The 26,474-nt window shown below is 41.2% G+C and overlaps 1 protein-coding gene across 4 annotated transcripts in view; it reads left to right on the plus strand.

Moving 5' to 3' along the window:
- Positions 1 to 26,474, plus strand: part of PDE8B (phosphodiesterase 8B) — a 319,793-nt gene that overhangs the window by 171,881 nt on the left and 121,438 nt on the right. For all 4 annotated transcript variants that reach the window (XM_029216166.1, XM_029216165.1, XM_029216167.1 and 1 more), the window contains 3 exons: positions 12,992 to 13,182; positions 16,678 to 16,737; positions 18,779 to 18,836. In XM_029216166.1, coding sequence (XP_029071999.1) covers positions 12,992 to 13,182; positions 16,678 to 16,737; positions 18,779 to 18,836 — 309 coding nt within the window. The remainder of the gene's footprint in view (positions 1 to 12,991; positions 13,183 to 16,677; positions 16,738 to 18,778; positions 18,837 to 26,474) is intronic.

Genomic DNA, 26,474 nt, shown 5'->3' on the forward strand with positions numbered 1-26,474 from the left:
GGTTCCAGGGAGAGAAGGGGCCAGCGCCTGCAGCCTTGACCACCCTCTAACATCAGCAGTACCCATGTCCTCCCCACCACCCCTCCAGCTTCCTGTGTGCCCTGTGAGGAAATAGGTATGAGGAGTGTTTGTTAAGTCCTCATCTACATCTTCCTGGTAGACCTAGATGAGCCACCCTCCTCCTTGTAAAACTGTAGCTTGTTAGCACCTGGAAGCTTGTGCTGTACTTTGGACAAGTGAAGATGCAGAGAAGATGTAATAAACCAATTAACATGTAGATAAAAGTGAAAAACCAACCAAAGAAATGTACTGTTTGATTTAAGAGCGGTTGGAAAAGAAAATAATTTACTGTTGCTTGGAAAAGGAAATGCAAATCTAGGGAAAGGAAAAAAACAAGAGATTTAAGCTTGGGAAAATTGGATGAAAACAAATTTAGGAGCAGAGAGAGAGAGGAAGAGAGAATTTATTAAAATAAACACAAGCCACAACTATTTATATAGAATACAAACAAGTGGAAAATTCCAGTATTCATTCTGGGGGCATGGACTTTGTAGTCCATTTTGAATAAAGCCAGTGACAAAGGCTCTGATATCAGTATTTATTCCCAAAGTAATTTCCAGAATTTTTCTTGGGATTAGTGTGGTTTTAGATCAGTTACTTTAATTTACCTTCATTTTTCACCCTGTGTTGTACTGGCAATGAATGCTCATGATAAGGGCATCTCATTCTTAAATCTTTTTTTTTTTTGATGTGGACCATTTTTAAAGTCTTTATTGAATTTGTTACAATACTGCTTCTGTTTTATGTTTTGGTTTTTTGGCTGCGAGGCATGTGGGATCTTAGCTCCCCGACCAGGGATTAAACCCGCAACCCCTGCATTGGAAGGCAAAGTCTTAACTACTGGACCACCAGGGACGTCCCCAAGGATGTCTCATTTTTATAAAATATAATTTGTTAAATTGTAAAGTATTTTAAATACTCATAAAAGTACATGTGTATACCCATATCCACTTTTATGAAATATGCTAATTTTATTTTATCAAACATGATAAATTTATTTTATCAAGGATTGTCCTATTTGTCTCAGAGTTCTTTTTAGAAACAAGAGATAACAGATACTTTAAGCCCTATTTATCCCTTTGTCCTCCTCTCTCTTCCCTAAAAGTAACCACTATTTGGAGATTGATTATGATAGGTATTTGTATATTTCTTCTACATATTTATGTATCCATTTTTAAAAATTATTTATTTATTTTTGGCTGCATTGGGTCTTGGTTGCGGCACACGGGATCTTTTGTTGCAGCACGTGGGATCTTTCATTGCAGTACACAGGCTTCTCTCCAGTTGTGGTGCACAGGCTTCAGAGTGTGCGGGCTCAGTAGTCGTGGTGCACGGGCTCTCTAGTTGTGGTGCGTGGGCTCTGTAGTTGTGGCATGCAGGCTTAGTTGCCCTGTGGCATGTGGGATCTTAGTTCTCTGACCAGGGATTGAACCCGTGTCCCCTGCATTGGAAGGCAGATTCTTAACCACTGGACCACCAGGGAAGTCCCATGTATCCATTAATATTTACTTTGTCTTGAATATTTTAAACTTTATTTGAAAGGTGTCAGGCAGCAGGCATCATTCTGAAATTTTTCTTTATCATTTAGTGTCGTACCTAAGAATCTATCGCCTAATCTAAGGTCACAAAGTGTTACTCCTTTGTTTTCTTCTAAGAGTTTTATAGTTGTGGCTCTTATATTTAGCTCTATGATCCATTTTGATTTAACTTTTGTATGTGGTGTGAGGTAGGGCTTCATTCTTTTGTTATGTGGATATCTAGTTGTGCAGCAGCATTTGTTAAAAAGAATATTCTTTCCCCATTGAATTGTCTTGGCATGTTTTTCTAAAATCAACTGACCATGATTGTGAGCGTTTATTTCTGGATTCTTATTTCTATTCCATTGATATATGTCTGTCCTATGCCAGCACCACACTATCTTGATTTCTGTAGCTTTGAAGTGTGAGTCCCCCAACTTTCGTATCTTTCAAGGTTGTTTTTGCTGTCTGGGTCCCTTGAATCTTCATATGAATTTCAGGACCAGCTTGTTAATTTGGGGAGTGAGGGGGACCAGCTGGGATTTTGATAGTGATTGCATTAAACCTGTGGATCAATTTGGGAATATTACCGTGTTAACCATTTTGTCTTCCAATCCATTAACATAAGATATCTTTCCATTTATTTAGATTTTCTTTAACTTCTTTCACCCATGTCTTGTAGTTTTTAGTGTAGTGTTTTATATTTTTGTTAAATTTATTCCTGAAATATTGTATTCTTTTTGATGCTATGACAAATGGAATTGTTTCCTTACTTTCAGTTTTGGGTTGTTCATTGCTAGTGTATAGAAATATATTTATTTTTGTATATTGATTGAACTCATTTATTAGCTTTTACATTTTTGTGTGAATTCCTTAGGATTTTCTATATACAGGATCATAACATTACTACTTTCTTCCCAATCTGAATGCCTTTTATTTTGTTAGCCTGATTGTCCTGCTAGAACCTTCAAAACAATAGTGTGTTTAGATACTATTTATAAGGTATATCCAGATCTTTTCTCAAAGTGGTTGTACCATTTTACACTCCTACAAGCAATGTGAGTTCTTATTACTTCAAATCCTTGGTAATGTTTGTTTCAGTCTCTTAATTTTAGCTCATCTAGTAGGTGAGTAGTTCTGTCTTATGGTAAGTTAAATTTGCATTTCTCCATGACTAATAATGTGAGCACTTCTTTGTTCGCTGACTGGCCATTTTTAAAATCTTCTGTGAATGTTTAGTTAAGTCTTCCGCCCATTTTTAGTTGGGTTGACTTTTAAAAAAACTACTGAGTTGTGGGAATTCTGTATATATTCTTGTCCCAAGTCCTTTATCAGATTTTGAAAATATTTTCTTCCAATGTGTGGCTCCTGTCTTCATGTTCACAAACTTGGATTTTGAGCAAAAATTTTAGTTTTGATATAGTCTAATTTATCACTCCTTTGATGGTTATTACTTGCTGTGGTCTATGAATCCTTAATCCCAGTTTGAAGATTATTTCTCGTTTTCTTCTAGAAACTTTATTGTTAAATTTTAATTTTAGATCTATAATCTGTCTCAAGTTCATTTTTATGTATGGTGGAATAAAGAGGTCAAGGCTCTTTTTCCTTCCATGTTGAATGAGCAGCTCCATTTGTTGAAATGACTGTGTATTCCTTGTTCCATTGAATTACTTGATGCCTGATTCTTTGATACTTGTTGCAACTTGTTTGGTAGCCAATATTGTAGCCAGTTTTGAAATTTTCCACAAAATCTTTAAAAAAGATATATCTGTATTTCTGGAATACAGGTTTCTATATCTGTGAAATTAATTCAACTTTATTAATGATGCTATTCAAACCATCTCTATCTTAATTTTTTGTGTTCTGTTAGTTTCTGTTGTAATGGATATGTCAATATCCTCAATATTTCTTAATACTTTCTTATGTTTTGAGTCTGTCATGTTAATGTACATCCAAGTTCTAGATTGTTGTATGTTCTTGGTGACTGATCCTTTTATTATTATGTAGTGTCCCTCTTTAAACTTCTGCCTTAATTTCTATTTTATTTATGGTAATATGGCTGGACAAGCTTTCTTTGGTTAATATTTTCCTGGTATATCTTTTTCTATCTTTTCATTTTCAGTTTTATTTATAACTTTATGTTAAATATCCCTCTTATAAGGAGCACATAGTTTTATTTTTCTAAAACCTATTCTGATAATCTGACTTTAATAAGTGAGTGTAATCTTGTTACACTGAGTGTGATTACTGATACAATTAGTCTTGATTTTCTATTTGTTACCCTTTTTCTTTTTCTCATATTTCTACTTTTTGTTAAGTTGACATAGTTTTCAGAATTACCTTTTATTTTCTCTGTTTTAGAAACTGTAGGTTACGCTTCTATTTTAGTGGTTACCCTTAGCTTGTTTTTAATATGTTTGTTTAGCAGTCAAATTTTATAACAAAGTCTCAAGTGTGTACTGTATTTCTATCCTCTCAAATACGATATAGTCCTTTGCAGTATTTAAATATCCCATAATGGACTCACTCCCTCATCACAAAAACAATTGTCTGTAATTTTGGACTTATTATATTTGGTATGTTAAAACATAACGAACATTTTAAATTTGTGCTCATAAGCTATGAAATATAATAGTAAAACTAATGCCGTGAACCCACCACCCAGCATAAGAGGTGGAGTGTTTCCACTGCTACCGTGTACCCTGCCTGGTTCCTGTCACGTGAGTTTGGCCCCCATGACAGCAGATACAAGTGGTCAAGAGTCCCTCTCTGAATGAGGGACAGAATAATTAAGAGACTCTTTTTTAAAAAAATAATAAGCTCAACTTAGAACCAAGGATGTCTTTACTCCCGGGTCTCATTCAAATGTAATTTCACTCACTGATCCATCCAGTTCGAGTCTGTGGAGTACCTGTGTGCTCAAGGCTCTGCACCAGGTGCTGCAGGGGAAGGGGGCCGAACAATGACCCCTGACCACCCAGGGAGTCTGGCTGGTTGGTTTTATTGTCTACTACATTCTAACTTGAAAGGCAGAGATATCTAGTCAAGTGTTCTTGTGCTTCTGATACTACCATTGCAACTGTCTTCGAAATGGCCTAGAACCTTAGTTTTTAAATTTTTTTTTTTTTTCTTGGAGCAAAATTCTGTAATTTTCTTTTTCTTGGAGAAAAATATCTACTCTGTAACTTCACTGCCATGCCGAAAATGTTAACTACATCAACCGGAACGCTTAGGACTTGGGAGGAACTTACTTGACAAGCATATTCCAGGATGTGGTTGCTTTTGATGGTGCACTTCTGAGGTCACCAGGGGAAATTTGCTCCTGTGTAGAGACCGGGAGGTGTGATGTGGCCTGGTGGGAGTGCTGTTGGGAGTGGAGCGGGTGGACGTGCCTCGTCGTATTGTAGAGGACAGCTCTCCTGGGTGAGTGCCTGTGACTCACAGCAGGGCATGTTTTCCAGTCTTAGCAAAAAAAAAAAAAAAAAAAAAAGAAAAGGGGAAATATTATGAGGCAATAGATTTTTATCAGCATGATACCATCTGAAAATCAAGAGGTCTTTTCTTCATCAATGCCTGGAGCATATTTACTTCCCCGTGTGTGGAATTGTCTCTGCTTAGAGTGTTGTCGCCCCCGCCCCTCACAGAGCTTTCCGACTGGACTTGGAAACAGATCTTCACTGCTCTGGCCTAAGTGTTTTCCCAGCAAGACAGCACTTTCCTTTAAAACTTAAACTTCTATGTTGTGTGGACATGGATTTTTTTCTGGAACCATTATATATTGGAGACTTTATGTTGGAGATCCTTTGGCCTTGTGGGAAGCTGTTCTTCACATAGTAAATGAAATGACCGAGTGATGGAGGTGTTCAGACTCAGTAACTTGCTGTGGTCAGCATCTCCCCTCCTGTCTGTCCTTACTGCTGGTACCAAGTCAGGTCCTCTACCTGGCCCAGCCAATATCATGGAACCACAGAGTTGTTAGGGGTTTTGGTCCAATATTTTGGGGGTAAAATAGAGTACGTTACTTAATGATTGCCCGGGCTCAGGGGTCCAGCCAACCTCAGTTCAAATCTTGTTAGTTGTGTGGCTGTGGTGTGTCTCTTAATCGTCCCATATCTCAGTCTCCACGTCTGTAAGTGGAGATGATGCCCAACTCGAAAGAGTTGTGAAGGGTTATTAAATGAGATAGTATGTTTAAAGTCCTTTCAGTATCATGGCTGGCCCTTAAATTCTCATTAAACTGTAGCTGCTCGACAAAGCCCTTACTTTGCATAGTTCCAGTGTGTGCAAATTTCAGAGTTTAGTTAACATCAGATCACCAAAAAGATGCATTAAACAAGACGTATTAGCATTACTTTCTTAGGGACATTTGAGGAAAGCTCCCAAACCATTTTTTCCAACTGAATCGACCCCACCTATGATCAGATTGGCCAGCTGTTTAGTATGATGTAGATATACTTATATATGTGGTCTACTCTAGAAGCTACTTGTTACCTGGCTTTTGCTTAAAGCCAAACCAAGTATTCTGAAAGTTAGATGTTTAATAGTAGACGTTGATGATCCATTTGGAGACATGTAGACACACCCGTTCTAGAAAGAACACGAATAATAATGAACACTTACATTGTCTTCAAGTTAAGGAAAAGCTAGGGTTTTATTTTTTCATCTTTTTCATAATTAGCCTTCACCAGATAATATAGTTTCATACTCACTTAGCTATCAAAGGCCGCTCATTGCTGTCCTCAAAAAGATAGTTTTCAGTACTTTCTTGATAAAACATGTCAAAGGAATGGTTACAGTACTTGTAGCACAGCAAGAGGACATCAGGAAAGATTACTGAAGGAGGAGCTGGGAATTGTGGGTCCAGCTGTGCTGCCGCTCTGCTTGGGGAAGTTGCTGAACTCATCTGTTGATTGGGGGTTGATGGATCACCCCCAGAGTCCCTTCCTGCTCTGAGAACTCCTGAGAGTCATGGTCCCTGTCCTTGTCATGGCCACTAGGACCGCCCCCCACCAAGTCCCCCGGAATCTGAGTGCTACCCCCTGCAGCCTCTGACACTTCATTCTCTGGGTCCTGCTCTGGGTCATCCCTTACTTCATTATTCTGGCTTGGGTTGAAAGATGAATTAAACTTTGTGGTTCTGGACTTTCCTGGTGGCGCAGTGGTTAAGAATCCGCCTGCCAATGCAGGGGATGCAGGTTCAAGCCCTAGTCCAGGAAGATCCCACATGCCGCGGAGCAACTAAGCCCATGTGCCACAACTACTGCGCCTGGGCTCTAGAGCCTGCGAGCCACAACTACTGAGCCCACGTGCCACAACTACTGAAGCCCACACGCCTAGGGCCTGTGCTCCACAACAAAGAGAAGTCATGACAATGAGAAGCCTGCGCACTGCAACAAAGAGTAGCCCCTGCTCACCACAACTAGAGAAAGTCCTCTCACAGCAACAAAGACCCAATGCAGCCAAAAATAAAAACAAATGAATAAACTTTGTGGTTCCAAGAAGGTGTAGGTAGAAATAGAGGGAGACCCTGCATGGTAGTTTGAGGTATTCATAGCTACGTTTGAAAAGCCATACAGGTAGCCCTGGCTTTGCACAGTTCCAGGGCTAAATAACACCAGGCCCAAAGATTGCAGTCACATTGGTGTTTTAATTGTGATGATTGCATAAAGTACAAACTTTGCTGCTAGTTCTTCAGTGCACAAGTCATTACATAAATAACAAATGTGCAGCCTGAGCAGTGACGAACCACATCACTTTTTTTGAAGTCTCTGCCTGTTCTAGCACAGACAGCAGCGTGCGCAGTTGTGTCGCCCCTTTATCTCTCCGTGATGACTCGCACGGCATTACAAAATATATATAGGTGTATCATTGAAAGAAGGAGCTAGCCCACAAAGACGAAAGTGTAGCAAAGGAATGGAAAGCGATAACGCTGGAAGTGAAACAGCAATGTAAATGGAGTTAGAGAAGAAAGCTGACTGGCAATGTTGACACTGCTGCCTGTGAGAGATTCTAGAGGGTTGCCAGAGGAAGTTAGTCAATGCAAGTTTATTGAGCTAAATGAAGAAAGTGGTTGTGACGAAAATGAAGTGATGCCAACAAAAAACTGCACAGTAATTAAAGGAACTCTGGGGACATTTCATGACATTGAAAGTACAGAGGATAAAATGTTGGAAGCTGATCCAAACTTAAGAGTTTATAATTCACCAAGGCGTAGAAAAGAGGCTCATTCTGTATCATAATTTATACAACTGGAAGAAGGCAAGCGCTGTTCAAACTACTCAATAAGCTTAAAAATTTTTTTTAATTCACAGTTTCTAATGTTTTAAAGTAAGTGCACTGAATAAATATTAATTTTACATTTTTCATTTCGCTATACATTTATAACCAACAATAAAAGTTTTTTATGTTTTGACAAAATTTCGAAATGTCATGGAACCGCCGTTTTTACCATCCTTCATTAAGATTGCTTTGCGTGGTCATTTATATGGTCTGACACTGCCATGCAAAGTGAGCACTGCCTGTGTTTGTGTTCTGATCCTGGACAAAGCCCAAACTGGCCAAGATCTGCTCCAGAAGTAGATGTTTCCTCATTGCCCCAGGCTTCACCCCAGATCTGCTTTTAATCTTCTCTTTCGCTGTGTTTACAGCAGTACAGTGAGGTTGATATAACAAAACCACTTCCTTCTTCCCGTTCTCCCGTGCCTAGATTCTTTCCCTGGATGCCATGTCCTTGCTCTGTCTTTGGTCACTGCTTATTAGAGCATCTCTTGTACTTATCTGCTTACCTGAACCTCTCCCCTGCTTGCGTCCTAGGAGTAGAGACTGGACTATGGTTGTCTCTGTCAGCTTCTTACTCTCAGTTCTTAACATCTTGCATGATAGGTCATCAAAAGTATTCTTTGAAGGAATGTTCCACATACTATTTAGAGCAAGTAAGAGTCAGTTTTTACTCTTTATAAATTAAGTTCAGCTATATGCTTTTATTATTTTTTAAAATATATTTTACAAAATCATTTTATGGGATTTGCCTCAGTGAATGGTCAGTAAACATTTACAAACTGACATGTTTGACAAAGAAACTAAATATTGATACATGGAATGATAAATCTGAAGAGGGACTATATTGCAAAAGGCTTTTGAGGGTTTATGTTCTTTGGTTTTAAGTAACAGCTGTCTTACACGAAATAGTAAATGAGTAAGAAATAGATAGTGTGGTTTTTTTCAGAATCCAAAGAGTTGAAAAGCCATGGCTTAGAAAGGGTGACAATGAGCCATCTCTGAGTATTTTGACAGAAGGGATTTAGGGTTCTTCCTTCAGTATCTCTACTATTAATGAGCCATGGGTCCTAATTCCCAGCCTCTGTGTCTCTCTGTTCACATTTCAAATTCCCAGAAACATTATTAGTCCATCTGTGGCCTAGGAGATGGGGACAGAGAGTACAGCTTTGGTTACTTGGGTGCGCTGCTTTCCTAGAGAAGATAGAATTTTCCAGAGATAGGCAGACCTTAAAAAAACTGATAACTATAGTACTTTACTCTAAAATATATATATAGTTTTTTAATTCCCATAGATTTTCACTTTGCTTAGGAGCTGGATTATTGAAAAGTAGTCTTTCTGAATTATTTTTTTATAAATGGAAAAAATTTTGAATACTACCTAGAGAGATTTTCTAGTGAGTACTCTTGTAATATAAATACTCTTGTTTCAATATGTAGATTTTAATTTTTATTCAGGTAGGGGGAGACCAACAGATTAGGAGAGACTGTCACTGAAAGATAGTCTGTTACAGTTTCTGAGAGGAGGGGTGGTCAGTGCAGGACCACAGAGGGAAGCACTAAGGTTGATTGGAGGCAGGGAGCCTAAAGGGGAAAATGTGGGCCAGAGCCTTGACTGTGGTTTCTGTGGGAAGCTGTGAGGCAGGGAAAGCAGGGTAGACAGGTTTAGCTAGTTTGAATCATTCCAGAAGAGTGTTGGGCAGAAGGGCTGTCCCTAGTTGTCTGGTGCCTGGCGCTGCAGTGATTAGAGCAGGTAGATAGTGGTCCAGAGGGTTAGCAAGTGATAGAGGTGGTAGGAGTACGGACTGGATTGGTTTGCATATGAAAAGTGCGTTCCTAGGCAAGTCATTTGCTTTCTCTAGGGGTTGGAGAATTGGTTATCCCCCTGGGGCATCTCTCCAGGGTCAGCAAGGCTCCAGACGTCAAAGCATCAGAAATATCAAAATTAACGAGGCATAATTAATACAACTCCCCACTTTGAACGGGTTTTTAAGTTTCCAAGTGAAATCTGGTGTAAGTTCCTAAACCAGGCATTACCAAGATCGAGCCCTCTGCTGTGAGCTCCACTTCCTCTCCCACCAGCTCACACTCCTCTCTGTCACACTGGCTTCCTTGAGTTCCTTGAACACATCAGGCATGAGTCCCACTATAGGAACCAGTGGATCTGTTCCCTGTTTGTGGAATGCTTTTTCTTCAGTTATCAACTTGACTTTTTCATTTCCTTCAGGCATTTGCTCACATGTCACTTTCTCGGTGAGGCTTACCCTAACCACCTTACTTAGTACTGGTCCCAGCACCCACTCTGGATCCCTCTTACTCAACCCTACTGTCTTTACCTAGCACTTACCACTTTTAACTTTCCATATCATTTGCTTATTTCTCATGCCTGTTGTTTGTTTCTTTACCCCTACAATGCAAGAGGTCTTTATTTTGTTCATCAGCATACTCCAAGCAATTAAAAACATAGTAGGTACATAGTAGGTGCACATAGTAAGCACATAGTAGGTGCTGGCACATAGCAGGTGCTCAGGAAATACTTGAATAATGACTTTATTTTTCCAAAGGTGGAGCACTCCCGTCTTTTAAGGACATCTAAGACATATGAGATTAATAACTGTAGCAATGTCCAATATGGGAATACAGTTAGGTTCTTATTACATTCGTCAAATATTGAGGCATAAATGGTATAAAGGAAATATAAAGTGTTGAGATTCTTGCTTAGCAATCGTAGTTCAGCCAGACAGATGAGATAAGAAGTCCTGTCACCTTTTCTGACTTCTAGGCTTTGCTTATTGAGTTTCTCATGCTAATGCCACAGCTACATCAAGTAAAGGGCTAGTGACTTTTTGTACAAGCCAGTTTATTCTACCTGATTTTTTTCATGGTAGCTCCATTGTTAACAGTTCTGTTTGAAGGCTTTCTTTTCACTCTCAAGATCCACAAGGCTGAGCCCCTCACTTCTCTTGGAAGAGCCACCTCCCGTTTCTTCCTAGAAGTAGCTCTGCAGCTGAGGTTTTGGGGTATAGACTGACCTGAGGAGTGACAGACCCGTGCCCAGAGTGAGCCGTTAATAAGTGTGGCTGCCTCATGTGTTACTGGCATGTGATTTAAAGCCATGTGCTAAGAAGTAAATGTCAAAATCATACTGAAAAATATTATTTCTCTTCTGGAAACATGGCATTTGAGAAAACAGGAAATGATTCAAACAGTGTAGAACAAATGACATTTATAATACATTCAGATGTTTAACAGTAAGGAATTATTGGAGAGGTTTAGGTATGAAATGGTGTTGTGGTTTCTTTTTTTTTTTTTTAGAAAAGAGTCTTTAATAGATGCATATGGACGACATATGTGGGATTTACTGCAAGCTGATACAGGAGTTGGAAAGTGGCTAGGGATAGAATTGAAGCTAGATTGGCCAGGAGTTGGTTATTGCTGAAGCCGGGTGATGGGTACATGGGGGTAATTATACTGTTGTTTCTGTTTTTCTATGTATTGTCAATTAATGAAGCATTTTTAAAATGTAGTGGTAATTATTGGACACTTTGTCTTGTTTCTGACTTTAAATGAAACACATTCAGAATTTCATCATGAAGAATAGTATTGGCTATGGGCTTAAAGGACCAGAAACTTCCCTTCTGTTCCTAATTGTTTAAACCAGAAGTGGTTGGTGAAGAATGTTAAATGCCTTATCAATATCTTGAGATTATTATATGTATTTCTTATTAGACCTATTGCTGTGACGTAGTTTTATTCCAATTGACAGTAAAAACCCTCTTACATTTTGCAGAAACCCAGCACGTAGTTATCCTTTCACTCAGATAGTAAGTGCTGACCGGCAGGGGGTCACAGCAGGAAAAAGACAGGCAGGTCCTTGCTGTCCTGGAGCTCAATTCTAGTGGAGAAGATAGACCATAAGCAAATAAATGAACAAGTTCAGGTGGTGGTATCGCCATCTCTGGCTTTCTGGCCACCAGGGAATCTGGGTCCCAGAGCCCAGGGAATGAAGAAGGGCAACATGGTGGGAAGTATGGCTACCTTCTTTCCAGGGAGCGGGGCTTCACTTTTCAATGAAGAAAAAAGAGGCACGTTTCTTCACCTTAGCTCCAATAGCTTCACATTTCATGATTGTTCTTTCTAGATTGGGCAAACGCTAGGTGTTGGAATTAGTTTTTGAGATTGTTTTGAGTTCCCGTCCCTTCTGTGTCTGGATAAGGATTTAAGTGCTAAGTTGAGAGAGGTGGCCAGGTACCTTGAGACGAACACCAGCTGCCCTGGCCCCAAATATGTGTGTATGTGAATCATAGTCTAACTTGTGTTGATTAGCCTATTTTCATAGTGCTCAGTCTATTTAAAAACAAAGCCAGTTAGGAAGTTACAAATGGGTAACAACCACCAGCAGAGTGATGGACCATGTATTCTGTGCTCGCTCAGGCCTCATAGCTAGCTTACAGGGCACTGTTCTTAGCACATCTGACATTGGAGAAGCTGTAGGCTGAAGAGATGAACTACCTTGTTCAAAGACACCCTAGAATCAGTGGACCAGCTGGGATTTGAACCCAGGTAGCTTCTCTCCAGAGGCTGCATTTTAAACCGGTATCTTGTAGGCCCGCTTTTTTTTTTTTTGGCTGTTTATTTATTTTTTTATTTTCTTTAATTTTTAAAAAAAATTTATTTTCTATTTTTTTTTTACATCTTTATTGGAGTATAATTGCTTTACAATGGTGTATTAGTTTTTGCTTTATAACAAAGTGAATCAGTTATACATATACATATGTTCCCATATCTCTTCCCTCTTGCATCTCCCTCACATCCTCCCTATCCCACCCCTCTAGGTGGTCACAAAGCACCGAGCTGATCTCCCTGTGCTACGCGGCTGCTTCCCACTAGCTATCTATTTTACATTTGTTAGTGTACATATGTCCATGCCACTCTCTCGCTTTGTCACAGCTCACCCTTCCCCCTCCCCATATCCTCAAGTCCGTTCTCCAGTAGGTCTGTGTCTTTCTTCCTGTCTTACCCCTCGGTTCTTCATGACATTTCTTTTTCTTAAATTCCATATATATGTGTCAGCATACACAGTACTACTCTCTAAGGATGACGATTACTGTCAAGATTCTCTTTTCTTTGTGTTCCAGGTTTTGCTGATCTTTGCAAAGGAAGACAGTCAGAGTGATGGATTCTGGTGGGCCTGTGACAGAGCCGGTTACAGATGTAATATTGCTCGGACTCCGGAGTCAGCCCTGGAATGCTTCCTAGATAAACATCATGAGATTATTGTGATCGACCACAGACAAACTCGAAACTTTGATGCAGAAGCAGTGTGCAGGTACCTTAGATACGTTAATATGTTAGTAAATGTCCACTTAACAGCTTAAAATGAAATTCATTTAAAGATGTCTTTAGTTCTAGCCCAAATATTTCTAAAATATGTGTTGATGTTTCTAAGTAGTATATACAGATTTCTGTGGTGAAGGCTGTAGCTCCTCCTATGGCCTTTTCTATTTCTCCACATTTGAGTTCCGATGAATTTAGAGGTGTGAGCTAGTCTCCACTGAAAACTTCAGGGTGTTTTCTCCCCTTGAGTATTTCTCATGTTTCACCAAAAAGAAAAATTGAAATTCACACAGTTCTTGTTACAGAGATAGAGTTTGGATTTAAACCAGATATTTTAATCTTAATTATTCTGTCCCAAAATGAACATCAGAAATGTGTGAAATAGACCATTTTTCTCTGCCTGACACAGATGGGTGGATTCTACAGCAGTCGTGGAGGGAAGGCAGCTACTTTGCAGCAGCAGAAAATCTTCCAGGGATCCAAACCCCCTGCTTGTTTACAGAAATGCTTGCGCTCTGGGGAGGAAATGCTTGCCTGTTCATAAACAAATGCAGTCATCAGAGTTAGCTCTGGATGAACTGATCATTTAGCACAAGTGGAATGCTTTGAAGCTGGATGGGAAGAGGTCACTAATTAAATGCTAGTCCAAGATAGACTCCAAATACATATGGAGCTGGAATTGTCTTGAATATTAGCAAGTGAAATGAAAGGTAGGGAAATGGTTCCTTAGACCCTTTGGTACCCTGACAAGGAATTCGTGCGTTAAGAGAAGTTTCTTGTCACGGCATCACCTTGCTATACTTGGACCATTTTCAGTTTTCCAAAGAAGAAACTTTCTTAAGGAACCTTTTTAAAAATGTCTTACTGGTCCCAAATAATCCTATCTTCCTGCATAGAAACATTTACCTATTTAAGTATATAATACTAAAATGTGTCACAAAATATTTGGGTATTTTTAGTGTTAAGAAATAGATAACATGTGTATGTATATATATATATATATATATATATATGTGCGTGTGTATGTGTGTGTATAAAATGATTTTCAGGCTAGAATTGGGTCTCTTATAATTAAGCAGGTCTGCTTTTTCTTGGTCTCCACTTACTCTTCTTACATGATTTTGTAGTAGAAATAGCACAATCCTTTGTGCATATACAGAATGATTTAAGACAGGCTTCAGATGTAAAAAGAAGAAATGAATAGGAAGAATTCTTTTAATTCAGGCAAAGGCCCCAGTTAGCAGGTAAGCTTCGTAACCTTCCTTGAATATAAAGAAATGTAGTTTTGTTTCCTGATGAGTGAATGTTTGTCTTAGCTGCACAGAAAAACAGTGGGGCATCAGTGCAGTTCAGAAGCCAGGTTATGTATCTGCTGGTGCGTTTACTGACTGTTACCAGTCATGTTGAGGATGGTGAGATTCCTGAGTGCTGGACTGCCAGCACATCTTCCCTAAGATGAGTGGGGACGCATTCCCAGCAGATGTGCCTTCTTCATTGTCATCTATGGCCCAAGATCTCTGGTTTTTGAGCTGGACTGGACCTTAGCTTACCATGCTTCCTTGGACCCTGGCCTCACCTGTGCCCAGCTCCCCCTTAGTCCTCTCAACCAGGAAGAGGTCCAGGTCTCTCTGGCCACACCAGTTCCTTTGGAGGAATGAGAGAGAAGAGGTCAGCAGCAGGAAGGGACCTAAAACACAGAAGCCAATCTCAAAAGAAGCTAAGCAAGCGTGAGCTCCAGCCCAGTTATGTTCGTAACGTGTTTTCTCTTGCCTAAGCCCCACCCCTTAGAATGCAGCCCAGCAGTGTACCCATGACACCTCCTGGGGGTGGAAGAGACTGAAGGAAGGTGCAGGTGTTTAGCATCTCCCTAGAAATGAGAGCGCACCTCTGAAACTCTGTACATTTTTTTCATTAGGTGCACCTGGTATTTCTGCTGAGATTTCAGTAGGCTCCTAAGTAGGAGATAAGTGTAGCTTCATGTTACCAGGACGTGGTAGGGGGTAGGGTGGCTGAGTGGGAAGTGGTCTGGGCTGGCATTACCCCTGCTGCCCATAGTGAGTTCAGGCGTCTCTCCAAAGGAGCTCGTTCAAATACCATTTATCCACAAGGGGAACCTTCATTTCCCAGGAAGACAGCAGCTGGTCTTTTCTTGAGCCTTCTACTCACATACAGTGAGGTCTCAAGGAATAGGACATGGGGAAGGTACATTTTTAAAGAAAGGTGAAGAAATTTAGTCAAAGAGGATGAAGCAGTATGAGCTGGCTGTCCCTGGGGGAGCAGTAATGCATACACCTTAAAATGGAGAGGGGGGCTTCCCTGGTGGCGCAGTGGTTGAGAGTCCGCCTGCCAATGCAGGGGACACGGGTTCGTGCCCCAGTCTGGGAGGATCCCACATGCCGCGGAGCGGCTGGGCCCGTGAGCCATGGCCGCTGAGCCTGCGCGTCCAGAGCCTGTGCTCCGCAACGGGAGAGGCCACAACAGTGAGAGGCCCGCATACCGCAAAAAAAAAAAAAAAAAAAAAAAAAATGGAGAGGGGCAGAAATGCCAGTAGCTAGAAAGAAACAAATACAGGTTGTTTCACAAATTCCTCAGCCTTCTGTTCTTAGAGGTGTTGGTTCCCTTCTGAAGGATCTCGAAATAAAGAGAGGTCAGACCAAGGAGATGGATGGAAACAAGCATGCTTATTTGTACTAAGACTCAAGCATGTGGCCCTTTATTAAGAGTTCATCCAACTCATGACCCCTGACCAGAATAATCCAGAATCTGAGCTGCAGCATAGCACATTTTCTGGCATCATGGACCTCAAAATTCTATATCCTTACATATTTTAACCCTGTTAAATTCCTAGGGAATAAACAAATTATAGACAGGCGGTCGTGGTACAACAAATATCATTATAGTGACAGTTACTGTATTGACCATTTCTCAGCCCTAGTTGATGACTCAGTTGTTTAAAGTATTTGAGCACAAATAACAGTACAACTGAAAAATTGAGATGGCTCTTCGTGAAATTTTTAAAAGACCTTAACCTGCACGTGTACATCCATCTGCCAGCAGTCCTTCTAAGGGCAACTTTCTGAACTATCTACTATTTTAAAAGAAAAAAAGATCCATCCCAGTTAGCTCCCCAAGTACAAATTGATAACTAGAGAATTGTAGGACTGCCAATTTTCTTGCAGAGTGGAATTTCAATCAGAAAACATGGAAGTTAAGTGGAATTTGCCAGTTTTTGAAGTGGAAAATTGGCAGGTCTGACCTACTGGAGAATCGCCTGGGAGTTAAAAAAAAATTTTTTTTTTTTTTTAGTAAAAGAAAGAGATTGTCCTAATCCACAAGGGCATCTTTTTTTGTTGTTTTCCATGTGTTTTCAGACTTCTTCTTTACAGGGACATTTGATTTTGTGCCATTTTCACTGTGAAGAAGTCCTGTATTCTGTTAACGGAACAAGGCCTAATCACTGGTTTGACTTGGAGCTTTCTCCTTGCAGGTCGATCCGGGCCACAAATCCCTCGGAGCACACGGTGATTCTTGCGGTGGTTTCACAAGCGTAAGCTCACCTCCCGTTCCCAGCTGGGAGTACTACTCTTCCTCCTGAAACATTGGTCTGTTGTAATTCAGCCTTTGAGCTGGCAAAGCAAGGGGGAGGTCTTTGGCCTCACAGCAACAACCTTAGATCTTACTTGGGATTTTCTTTGTTTTGCAAGTTTCTAGAAATATTTGGATTTTTCTCTTTACCCTATCTAATTTCTGTCAGCACATACACACTTCAAGAAAAAAATGGTTACTCATTATATGCTGGAAATGAGTAGAGAATCTGGGGAGGAGGAGGTCTGGAGAGAACATAGTTCCAGCTTATCTTTTCTCTTTGAAGAAAAGAGATAGGAGAATGCTTACTTTTTTCACTTAAGAAACAGATTATAGCACGAGAGCAGGCGCTAAAGCCACCGCAAGAAAAGGATTATGCAGTTTATGTTGGGACTGTTATGTGGCTAGAAGCAGGACAGCAGGATGGCCCCACTGGGGTGATTGGCACAGATTCTGCCCTGAAGGAGCTGACAGGCCAGCAACTCAGAGTTTCAGCCTCCCTCAGGCAGGCACCGCCCAGGGGAGATTTGAAATATCCATTCCAAAGCCATATTGGAACAGTGGGAAATCCTGGCTTCCAAGTCTTGCCTTAACCAAAGACTTCTCCTCACCTGCTACTCCTTGAGTCTCTTGATAGGAGCTGTGTCTCTTCACTTGGACACCTACTACAGGCTCTTGGCCCAGGAAAGTGAAGAAACTGTCCCATTGGTTTCTTACCATCTTGCCATCTTGGTGGGGGATGGGATCTCAGCAAGAAAGAGCGAGGGGAACTGAGATGTGAGACTAGCCTTCTTCAGCCCTCTTGCTTATATTTTATCTTCTGGGGATGTGAGCTCTTAACAGGGTCTTAGGGTCTTGACATGGGTACCAGAAGGGTACCAAGCCACAGAGCATTTCCCAAAGCCTGGCTGATTCCATGGACCCAAGACAAAACATTCATTTTTTTCTTATTCATGTGTACTTGTCCTTGACAAGTAATGGCTTGCTGTGTCTTGTTATTGTTTTTCACTTTTTTCCCCCTATTTTTAAGTATTTCATTTATAGAGGAAGTTAATAATAAAATTAATGCTGCTTGTGCCACCCAGCTTATGAAATAGAACATTATTAATACCCTTTGGAGCCCTTTATTGTTCAGAGAGGGTAGAACCTTGAGTTCCTAAGGAGGAAAGGGGGTAGGGAGGACAGCTTTTCCCTGCTGGGAAAATGCCACAGGTAATGCCACAAATAGGCACTGGGATTTCTCTTCCTGTTCTCTTTCTGCTTCTCCACCCAGTCTCCATTGTCCCATTTTTCTTCCCTGTTTTCTAAGGTGTGTACGCCATGCTACTTGCTCGCTGTCTTGGGGACACCGTTTCTCATAAAGGTGGCAACAGAGCTACAGCATGACTTCATGACCAGCTGACCCCCACCCCGTCCTTGTATTCAAACTGAAGTTCTGAGACCCAACTGCAGGCTCAGTGTAGGAAACCTCCCCTGAGATGAGTGCCAGTAATCAATTTCTGTCTTCTTCCCTTCTCACTTGGCTTTCCTGATGACACTTCTTTCCCATTGGCTCTGGGGTGCTGCAGCCTCTAATGCCAGTTGTCTTCCTGAGAGTTGGACCCACCTAAGTCTTGGGGTGGGAGTCGTGCTTCCAGAAGGTTTGGGGATCTCAAAGGGGACAGTGGTCTCTGGGATGAGCGTTGCACCTTCCTTGTCCCTTTATGGGACTGCTCCGGTACATTTGCTCCAACTCCCAAGGAGCCCAGAGTTGGAGAGGGCCTGTCGTGTGCACCTTTCACGCACACTGCTGGAGTTCCTTCTACTGTCTGTGTTCTTTCTGCACCTGAAGGCGGACGTGGGAGTCTGGGTTCTTACAAGGCAGGTGCACCCTGCGGGCATGTGCTGGGCAGGAAGGCATTCTCGCAGCTGTCTCCCTGCTTGCCTTGCGCTCTCCGAGTTTCAGTGTGAGGAATCCCGATTTGTATATCTGCTGAGTGACCACATTTTCTGCTTTGCTACAGATCCGGCGACTATGAAGAGGCCTCGGTCCTCCCTCTTCTGCACGCAGGCTTCAACCGGGTATGTAAAAGATGAACTAGCACCTCTCTCAGATACAGATACCTAACCTCAGCCAAACAGCTAAGCATACTGTTATAGGCATTCAGCCCCAGAACTGTGAGGGAAAGGAAGCACTTGTTCTCATGGGATGGTGACGAGCACCTGCTGGTCAGGCTTTTTTCCTTTTTCTCTCATAACTTCATATATCTTAGCTACAGATATGTAATGATGTAGAAAACCCGTCTTCTTATATCAGGTCGAAATTCTCTAGTCCCAAAGTAATCTCATTTAAATCAGTCCGGTCAGTTAGCGTGTATGTGTGTGATTATGTATAGTTAGTCCACCAGATCGGCACCCAGGGCTCTGTGTTCATCAAGGTCCCAGCCACAGCTTACACCCTGGGGACAGGCCCATGACAGCAATGGCATCTTGGGAACTCCTCATTGAAGCCATAAATGTCAGCAAAGAAAAATTCTGAGTGACAACTACATGAATAACACTGATATTCAACTTGGGGATGAAGACTTATTACTCCAAGGAAACTTAACAAACTAAATACCTAGGCTTACCCAGTATCTCAGGGTAAGGGCAGTCTGAAGGTTTGGTTGGAGGTGAGGCCGTGTGCATGCAAACAGAAAACAACATGATGGATTTGAAAGAAGAAAAGGGGTGGAGAAAGATAATCAAAACATGACTGTTTAAAGGAAATGTATTTCATAATATTAAAATATTACAAACCCTTACAGAGAAATTGTGGAGGACCTCACTTTATATGCTTGAATTTTTTTAATAACAAGCGTATATTTCTTCTATTAAAAAAATAAAAGATTACCCTTTGGAAAAAATAAGGTAGAGGTCACAGTTGACTTGGGCAACTTTTGCGGGTAATTTAAACTCAAGCAAGTGACTTGTGGCATCTTGTGAACTCCTGGTTTAAACCAAAAACATCAGCAAAGAAAAGTTCTTTGACCCTGATACTCAACTAGAAGATTGAGATTGATTAAGGAGACTTACCAACAACCTAAATAACTAGGTTTACCTGGTATCTCAAGGTCTTTTGATAGGAGTAATCTGAATCTCAAATAGATGGTGTGATGCATCCTTTTCCTTCAAAAATAGGAGACTGCCAGTGCCTTGTGAATTATGAAAATTCCTTTGGGTGCTTTAAGCAATGGTGGTTGGCTACTCTGGATTCAAAAAGATCCCTTGCTTATTGTCAATCACAGAGAAGCAGAAATTGCCCATGGGATGCAGTTGTTTTGTGCTTTGGTGTGCTTCCGTGGAGAAGCAGCAGTGCTGTATAAAACGTTGAAGGCAGTGCTGCAGTTCACAAGTGTGATAGAAATGAATGTTTCTGGTCAGCAGTATCACTCACTCCCTTAACTCTTCGCTCCTGTCCGTCATCACATCTCTCAGAGGCTGGCACTCGGTTCCAGACGCCGTTCTGGCGTGCTTGCCACAGCTTAATGAGACAATGCTTCTGAGTTTCGGAATGGAGAGTTGCAAAAGGAAAGTCATCCAAGAAGTCGTGTGGCTGGGACATTTTTACTTACTCATTTTCTGAGGAATGACTTAAAATTACTCAGTTTTCATAAATCTTCCATGTAACGTTGACCACCCATGCACCTCAGCCCAAGGCTGTCCTTCACATCTGAGGCAGGGCCTCTCAGAATGTGAGCATGGAGGTTCTCCACATGACCTGTGGAGGGGCTGGGGCAGGCAAGACACGCCGTGGGTTATGGCCATGAGCCCCCGTTGCCATAGGTGCTGTTGAGTGCCCTTTTGGAATTCAGCTTTTAGTTCACCGTTCCTGCCTCTGACCAACTGGTGTGGAGATTGGTGTCATTAGGAGTGATAGCATCTTGTCTGGGGGGCTAAGATTGCACGTCTACTCACAGAAAAGCTTAGGAGAGACATCTGCCCTGTTTGGGTACAAACGCTATTAAGTGAATTTAGGAAGGAAAATACCATTGTTCCTTTTTCTTCTTTTTTGTGACCTGTCTGTGCTGCTCTGGAAGGTTTCGTTTCTCTGTCTTGATATGATGCTGCTTTTTGCAGGCAGCCATGGTGAGTAAAGCCCTTTGTGGAAGCATGAAAAACAGTACCTGTCAGGCGCCACCTGGTAGTCTTTAGTGCTGGGTCTGATCAAGGCCATTTGCCAGCCAGGTCAGGTTGCCCCCAAGGAGTTGGGGCTCTTTCCGAGAGAAGCATGCCGCACCTAACAGGCTTTCCCTCCTGAGTTACAGTGGCACAGAATCGGCTGAGGCTGCTCTCCAGGTGGCTGGTCTCCTTTTTTTGGGCAAAATCTTGTCTCTGGCAACTTTCTACCCAAACACCCTTCCAAATATGCCAGCTATTCTTCTTGCCTTCTGTGAAATTGTTTCCCATCTCTGAGTTGTTGTGATTGTATTAAATCATCTGCTGAAACTCGGCTCTGTGTTACTAGCTAATTGACCAGTGCCTCAGTTGATGGGTCCCTGAGTGGGGATCCAGGAACACATTGTACCATCAAATATCCCAGAGCAGCTCCTCTTGAAGCCGCTATAGCTGTGCATGAGTGGCCGACTGCATGGTGCTCAGCCCACTCTGAGGTTTTAGAAAGAGCATCTTAGCAAAGGGCGATTGCAACTTGTTTTTGTATGAGCCTTTGTGTACCCCTTTTCTATTTGGAATGATGTTTACAAGTTCATTCAGCAAGTCTTTATGGAGCACTTACTCTGTGCAAGGTGGTGTGCTAGGCGTGTCGGGGATACGGCAGTCAGACACAGCTCCTCCCTGGAGAGATGTTGTGTGGAGGAAAAAGTGGAGAACCAAGGTTTATTATTTGTCGGTCTCCATTCTAGGTGACTGACTTGATCCTCATCTACAGATGAGAGGTTTGGTATTTTCTCCATTTTTGCAGAGGAGGAAACAGGCTCAAAATGACTACGTTGCAGAGCTCATACTCATAATTCAAGATGCAAATACTTGGTGTTTAACTCCCAACTTCATGCCGGGTAAACCAAAGTCATGTTTCCCAAAGTGTTCCACGGAACGCTAGTGTCCCAAAGCTTTTAATAGGTGTCCATGACAAAAGGCTTCTGTGGTCGAGTAAGTGTGGAAAATCAGTGAAGACTCTGATTCTCCTCCTCTGACCCCTGAGAAGGTACAGTGCATGTTAGCAGCATCGCACCCAAGCATATGGAGAAATCCTGTACTAAAGACACCTGCCTACTTTTCTGGAAGCGGGGCCCAGGAAGCTGCATTTTAACCAAACACCCAGGTTATTCTTAGCATGTTGAAGTTTGAAGACCAGTGTTCTTGGTTCACTCAATTTATTTCAGATTTCGGGGTTAATCATAGTCTAGAAAATTCCCCAAATATTTTCCCCTGCCCTTAGTCTACAAAACACTTACTGAGTGCCACTTATGTGCAAACAAAGTGCTCCAGTGTTTAGAAACCATCACCTAACAGAAGGCTGATCTTAACCGCACTGGAAGTTCTTAGGAGACCTAAAGAAAAATAAGAATTATAAAAAATTACGGTAGGACCTTCCAGATGGCAGAGGACTAAGACATGGAGATCACCTTCCTCCCCACAAATACATCAAAAATACATCTACATGTGGAACAACTACAGAACACCTACTGAACACTGGCAGAAGACCTCAGACTTCCCAAAAGGGAAGTCTGGCTGGCTGTCAGGCCTGAGCCTCTGAGGTGGGAGAGCCGAGTTCAGGACATTGGACCACCAGAGACCTCCCGGCCCCACGTTATAGCAGTCGACGAGAGCTGTCCCAGAGATCTCCATCTCAACGCTAAGACCCAGCTCCACCCAACGACCAGCAAACTCCAGTGCTGAACACCATGCCAAACAACTAGCAACTAGCAACTAGCAACAAACAACTAGCAAGACAGGAACACAACCCCACCCAGTAGCAGAGATGCTGCCTAAAATCATAATATGTTCAGAGACACCCCAAAACACACCACCAGACATGGTCCTGCCCACCAGAAAGAAAAGATCCAGCCTCATTCACCAGAACACAGGTACCAGTACCTTCCACCGGGAAGCCTACACAAGCCACTGAACCAACCTTACCCACTGGGGACAGAAACCAAAAAAAATGGGAAGTACGAACCTGCAGCCTGTGAAAAGGAGACCCCAAACACAGTAAGTTAAGCAAAATGAGAAGACAGAGAAATACACAGCAGATGAAGGAGCAAGGTAAAAACCCACCAGACCTAACAAATGAAGAGGAAATAGGCAGTCTACCTGAGAAAGAATTCAGAGTAATGATTGTAAAGATGATCCAAAATCTTGGAAATAGAATGGAGAAAATACAAGAAACATTTAACAAGACCTAGAAGAACTAAAGGGCAAACAAACAATGATGAACAACATGATAAATGAAATTAAAAATTCTCTAGAAGGAATCAGTAGCAGAATAACTGAGGCAGAAGAACAGATAAGTGACCTGGAAGATAAAATAATGGAAACAACTACTGCAGAGCAGAATAAAGAAAAAAGAATGAAAAGAATTGAGGACAGTCTCAGAGACCACTGGGAAAACATTAAACGCACCAACATTCGAATTATAGGGGTCCCAGAAGACGAAGAGAAAAAGGGACTGAGAAAATATTTGAATAGATTATAGTTGAAAACTTGCCTAATATTGGTAAGGAAACAATCAAGTCCAAGAAGCTCAGAGAGTCCCATATAGGATAAATCCAAGGAGAAACATGCCAAGACACATATGAATCAAACTATCAAAATTAAATACAAAGAAAAAAATATTTAAAGCAGCAAGGGAAAAGCAACAATTAACATACATGGAATCCCCATAAGGTTAACAGCTGATCTTCAGCAGAAACTCTGCAAGCCAGAATGGAGTGGCAGGACATATTTAAAGTGATGAAGGGGAAAAACCTACAACCAAGATTACTCTACCCAGCAAGGATCTCATTCAGATTCGAGGAGAAATTAAAACCTTTACAGACAAGCAAAAGTTAAGAGAGTTCAGCAGCACCAAACCAGCTTTACAACAAATGCTAAAGGAACATCTCTAGGCAGGAAACACAAGAGAAGGAAAAGACCTACAATAACAAACCCCAAACAATTAAGAAAATGGTAACATAGGAACACACATATCGATAACTACCTTAAACATAAATGGATTAAATGCTCCAACCAAAAGACACACACTGGCTGAATGGATACAGAAACAAGACCTGTATATATGCTGTCTACAAGAGACTCACTTCAGACCTAGGGACACATACAGACTGAAAGTGAGGGGATGAAAAATATATTCCATGCAAATGGAAATCAAAAGAAAGCTGGAGTAGCAATTCTCATATCAGACAAAATAGACTTTAAAATAAAGACTATTAGAAGAGACAAAGAAGGATACTACATAATGATTAAGGGATCAATCCAAGAAGAAAATATAACAATTGTAAATATTTATGCACCCAACATAGGAGAACCTCAATACATAAGGCAAATACTAACAGCCAAAGGGGAAATCGCCAGTAACACAATCATAGTAGGGGACTTCAACACCCCACTTTCACCAATGGACAGATCATCCAAAATGAAAATAAATAAGGAAACACGAGGTTTAAATGACACATTAAACAAGATGGAATTAATTGACATTTATAGGACATTCCATCCAAAAACAAAAGAATACACTTTCAAGTGCTCATGGAACATTCTCCAGGATAGATCATATCTTGGGTCACAAATCAAGCCTTGGTAAATATAAGAAGATTGAAATCATATCAAGTATCTTTTCCGACCACAATGCTATGAGACTAGGTATCAATTACAGGAAAAAATCTGTAAAAAATACAAACACATGGAGGTGAAACAGTACACTACTAAATACCCAAGAGATCACTGAAGAAATCAAATAGGAAATCATAAATACCTAGAAAGAAATGAAAACACGACAACCCAACACCTACGAGATGCAGCAAAAGCAGTCCTAAGAGGGAAGTTTATAGCAATACAATCCTACCCTAAGAAACAAGAAACATCTCAAATAAATAATCTCACCTTACACCTAAAGCAATTGGAGAAAGAAGAACAAAAAACCCCCAAAGTTAGCAGAAGGAAAGAAATCATAAAGATGAGCTCAGAAATAAATGAAAAAGAAATGAAGGAAACAATAGCAAAGATCAATAAAAGTAAAAGCTGTTTCTTTGAGAAGATAAACAAAATTGATAAACCATTAACCAGACTCATCAAGAAAGAAAGGGAGAAGACTCAAATCAATAGAATTAGAAATGAAAAAGGAGAAGCAACAACTGACACTGCAGAAATACAAAGGACCACAAGAGATTACTACAAGCAACTATATGCCAATAAAATGGACAACCTGGAAGCAATGGACAAATTCTTAGCACAACCTTTTGTGACTGAACCAGGAAGAAATTGAAAATATAAACAGACCAATCACAGGCACTGAAATTAAAAATCACAAGCACTGTGATTAAAAATCTTCCAGCAAACAAAAGCCCAGGACCAGATGGCTTCACAGGCAAATTCTATCAAACATTTAGAGGAGAGCTAACACCAAAACTTCTCAAACTCTTCCAAAATATAGCAGAGGGAGGAACACTCCCAAACTCATTCCATGAGGCCGCCATCATCCTGATACCCAAACCAGACAAAGGTGTTCACAAAAAAAGAAAACTATAGGTCAATATCACTGATGAACACAGATGCAAAAATCCTCAACAAAATACTAGCAAACAGAATCCAACAGCACATTAGAAGGATCATACACCATGATCAAGTGAGGTTTATCCCAGGAATGCAAGGATTCTTCAATATATGCAAATCAATCAATGTGATAGACAATATTAACAAACTAAAGGAGAAAAGCCATATGATCATCTCAATAGATGCAGAAAAAGCTGTTGACAAAATTCAACACAGTTTTGGAAGTTTTAGCCACAGCAATCAGAGAAGAAAAAGAAAGAAAAGGAATCCAAATAAAAAAAGAAGAAGTAGGGCTTCCCTGGTGGCGCAGTGGTTGACAGTCCGCCTGCTGATGCAGGGGACACAGGTTCGTGTCCTGGTCTGGGAAGATCCCACATGCCACTGAGCGGCTGGGCCTGTGAGCCATGGCCGCTGAGCCTGCGCGTCCAGAGCCTGTGCTCCGCAATGGGAGAGGCCACAACAGTGATAGACCTGTGTCCCGCAAAAAAGAAAAAAAAAAAAAAAAGAGTCATGTACCACAGTGTTCATTGCATCTCTGTTTACAACAGCCAGGTCATGGAATCAACCTAAGTGTCCATCGGCAGATGAATGGATGAAGAAGATGTAGCACATATATGCAATGGAATATTACTCAGCCATAAAAAGAAACAAAATTGAGTCATTTGTAGTGAGGTGGATGGACCTAGAGTCTGTCATACAGAGTGAAGTAAGTCAGAAAGAGAAAAACAAATACTGTGTGCTAACACATATATATGGATTCTAAGAAAAAAATTGGTTCTGACGAACCTAGGGGCCAGACAGGAATAAAGACGCAGATGTAGGGAATGGACTCGAGGACACGGGGAGGGGGAAGGATAAGCTGGGATGAAGTGAAAGAGTGGCATTGACATATATACACTACCAAATGTAAAATAGATAGCTAGTGGGAAGCAGCCGCATAGCACAGGG

Source organism: Monodon monoceros, unplaced genomic scaffold (assembly GCF_005190385.1).
Source record: "Monodon monoceros isolate NGI ecotype Baffin Bay Population unplaced genomic scaffold, NGI_Narwhal_1 Super_Scaffold_12, whole genome shotgun sequence".
NCBI lineage: Eukaryota > Metazoa > Chordata > Mammalia > Artiodactyla > Monodontidae > Monodon > Monodon monoceros.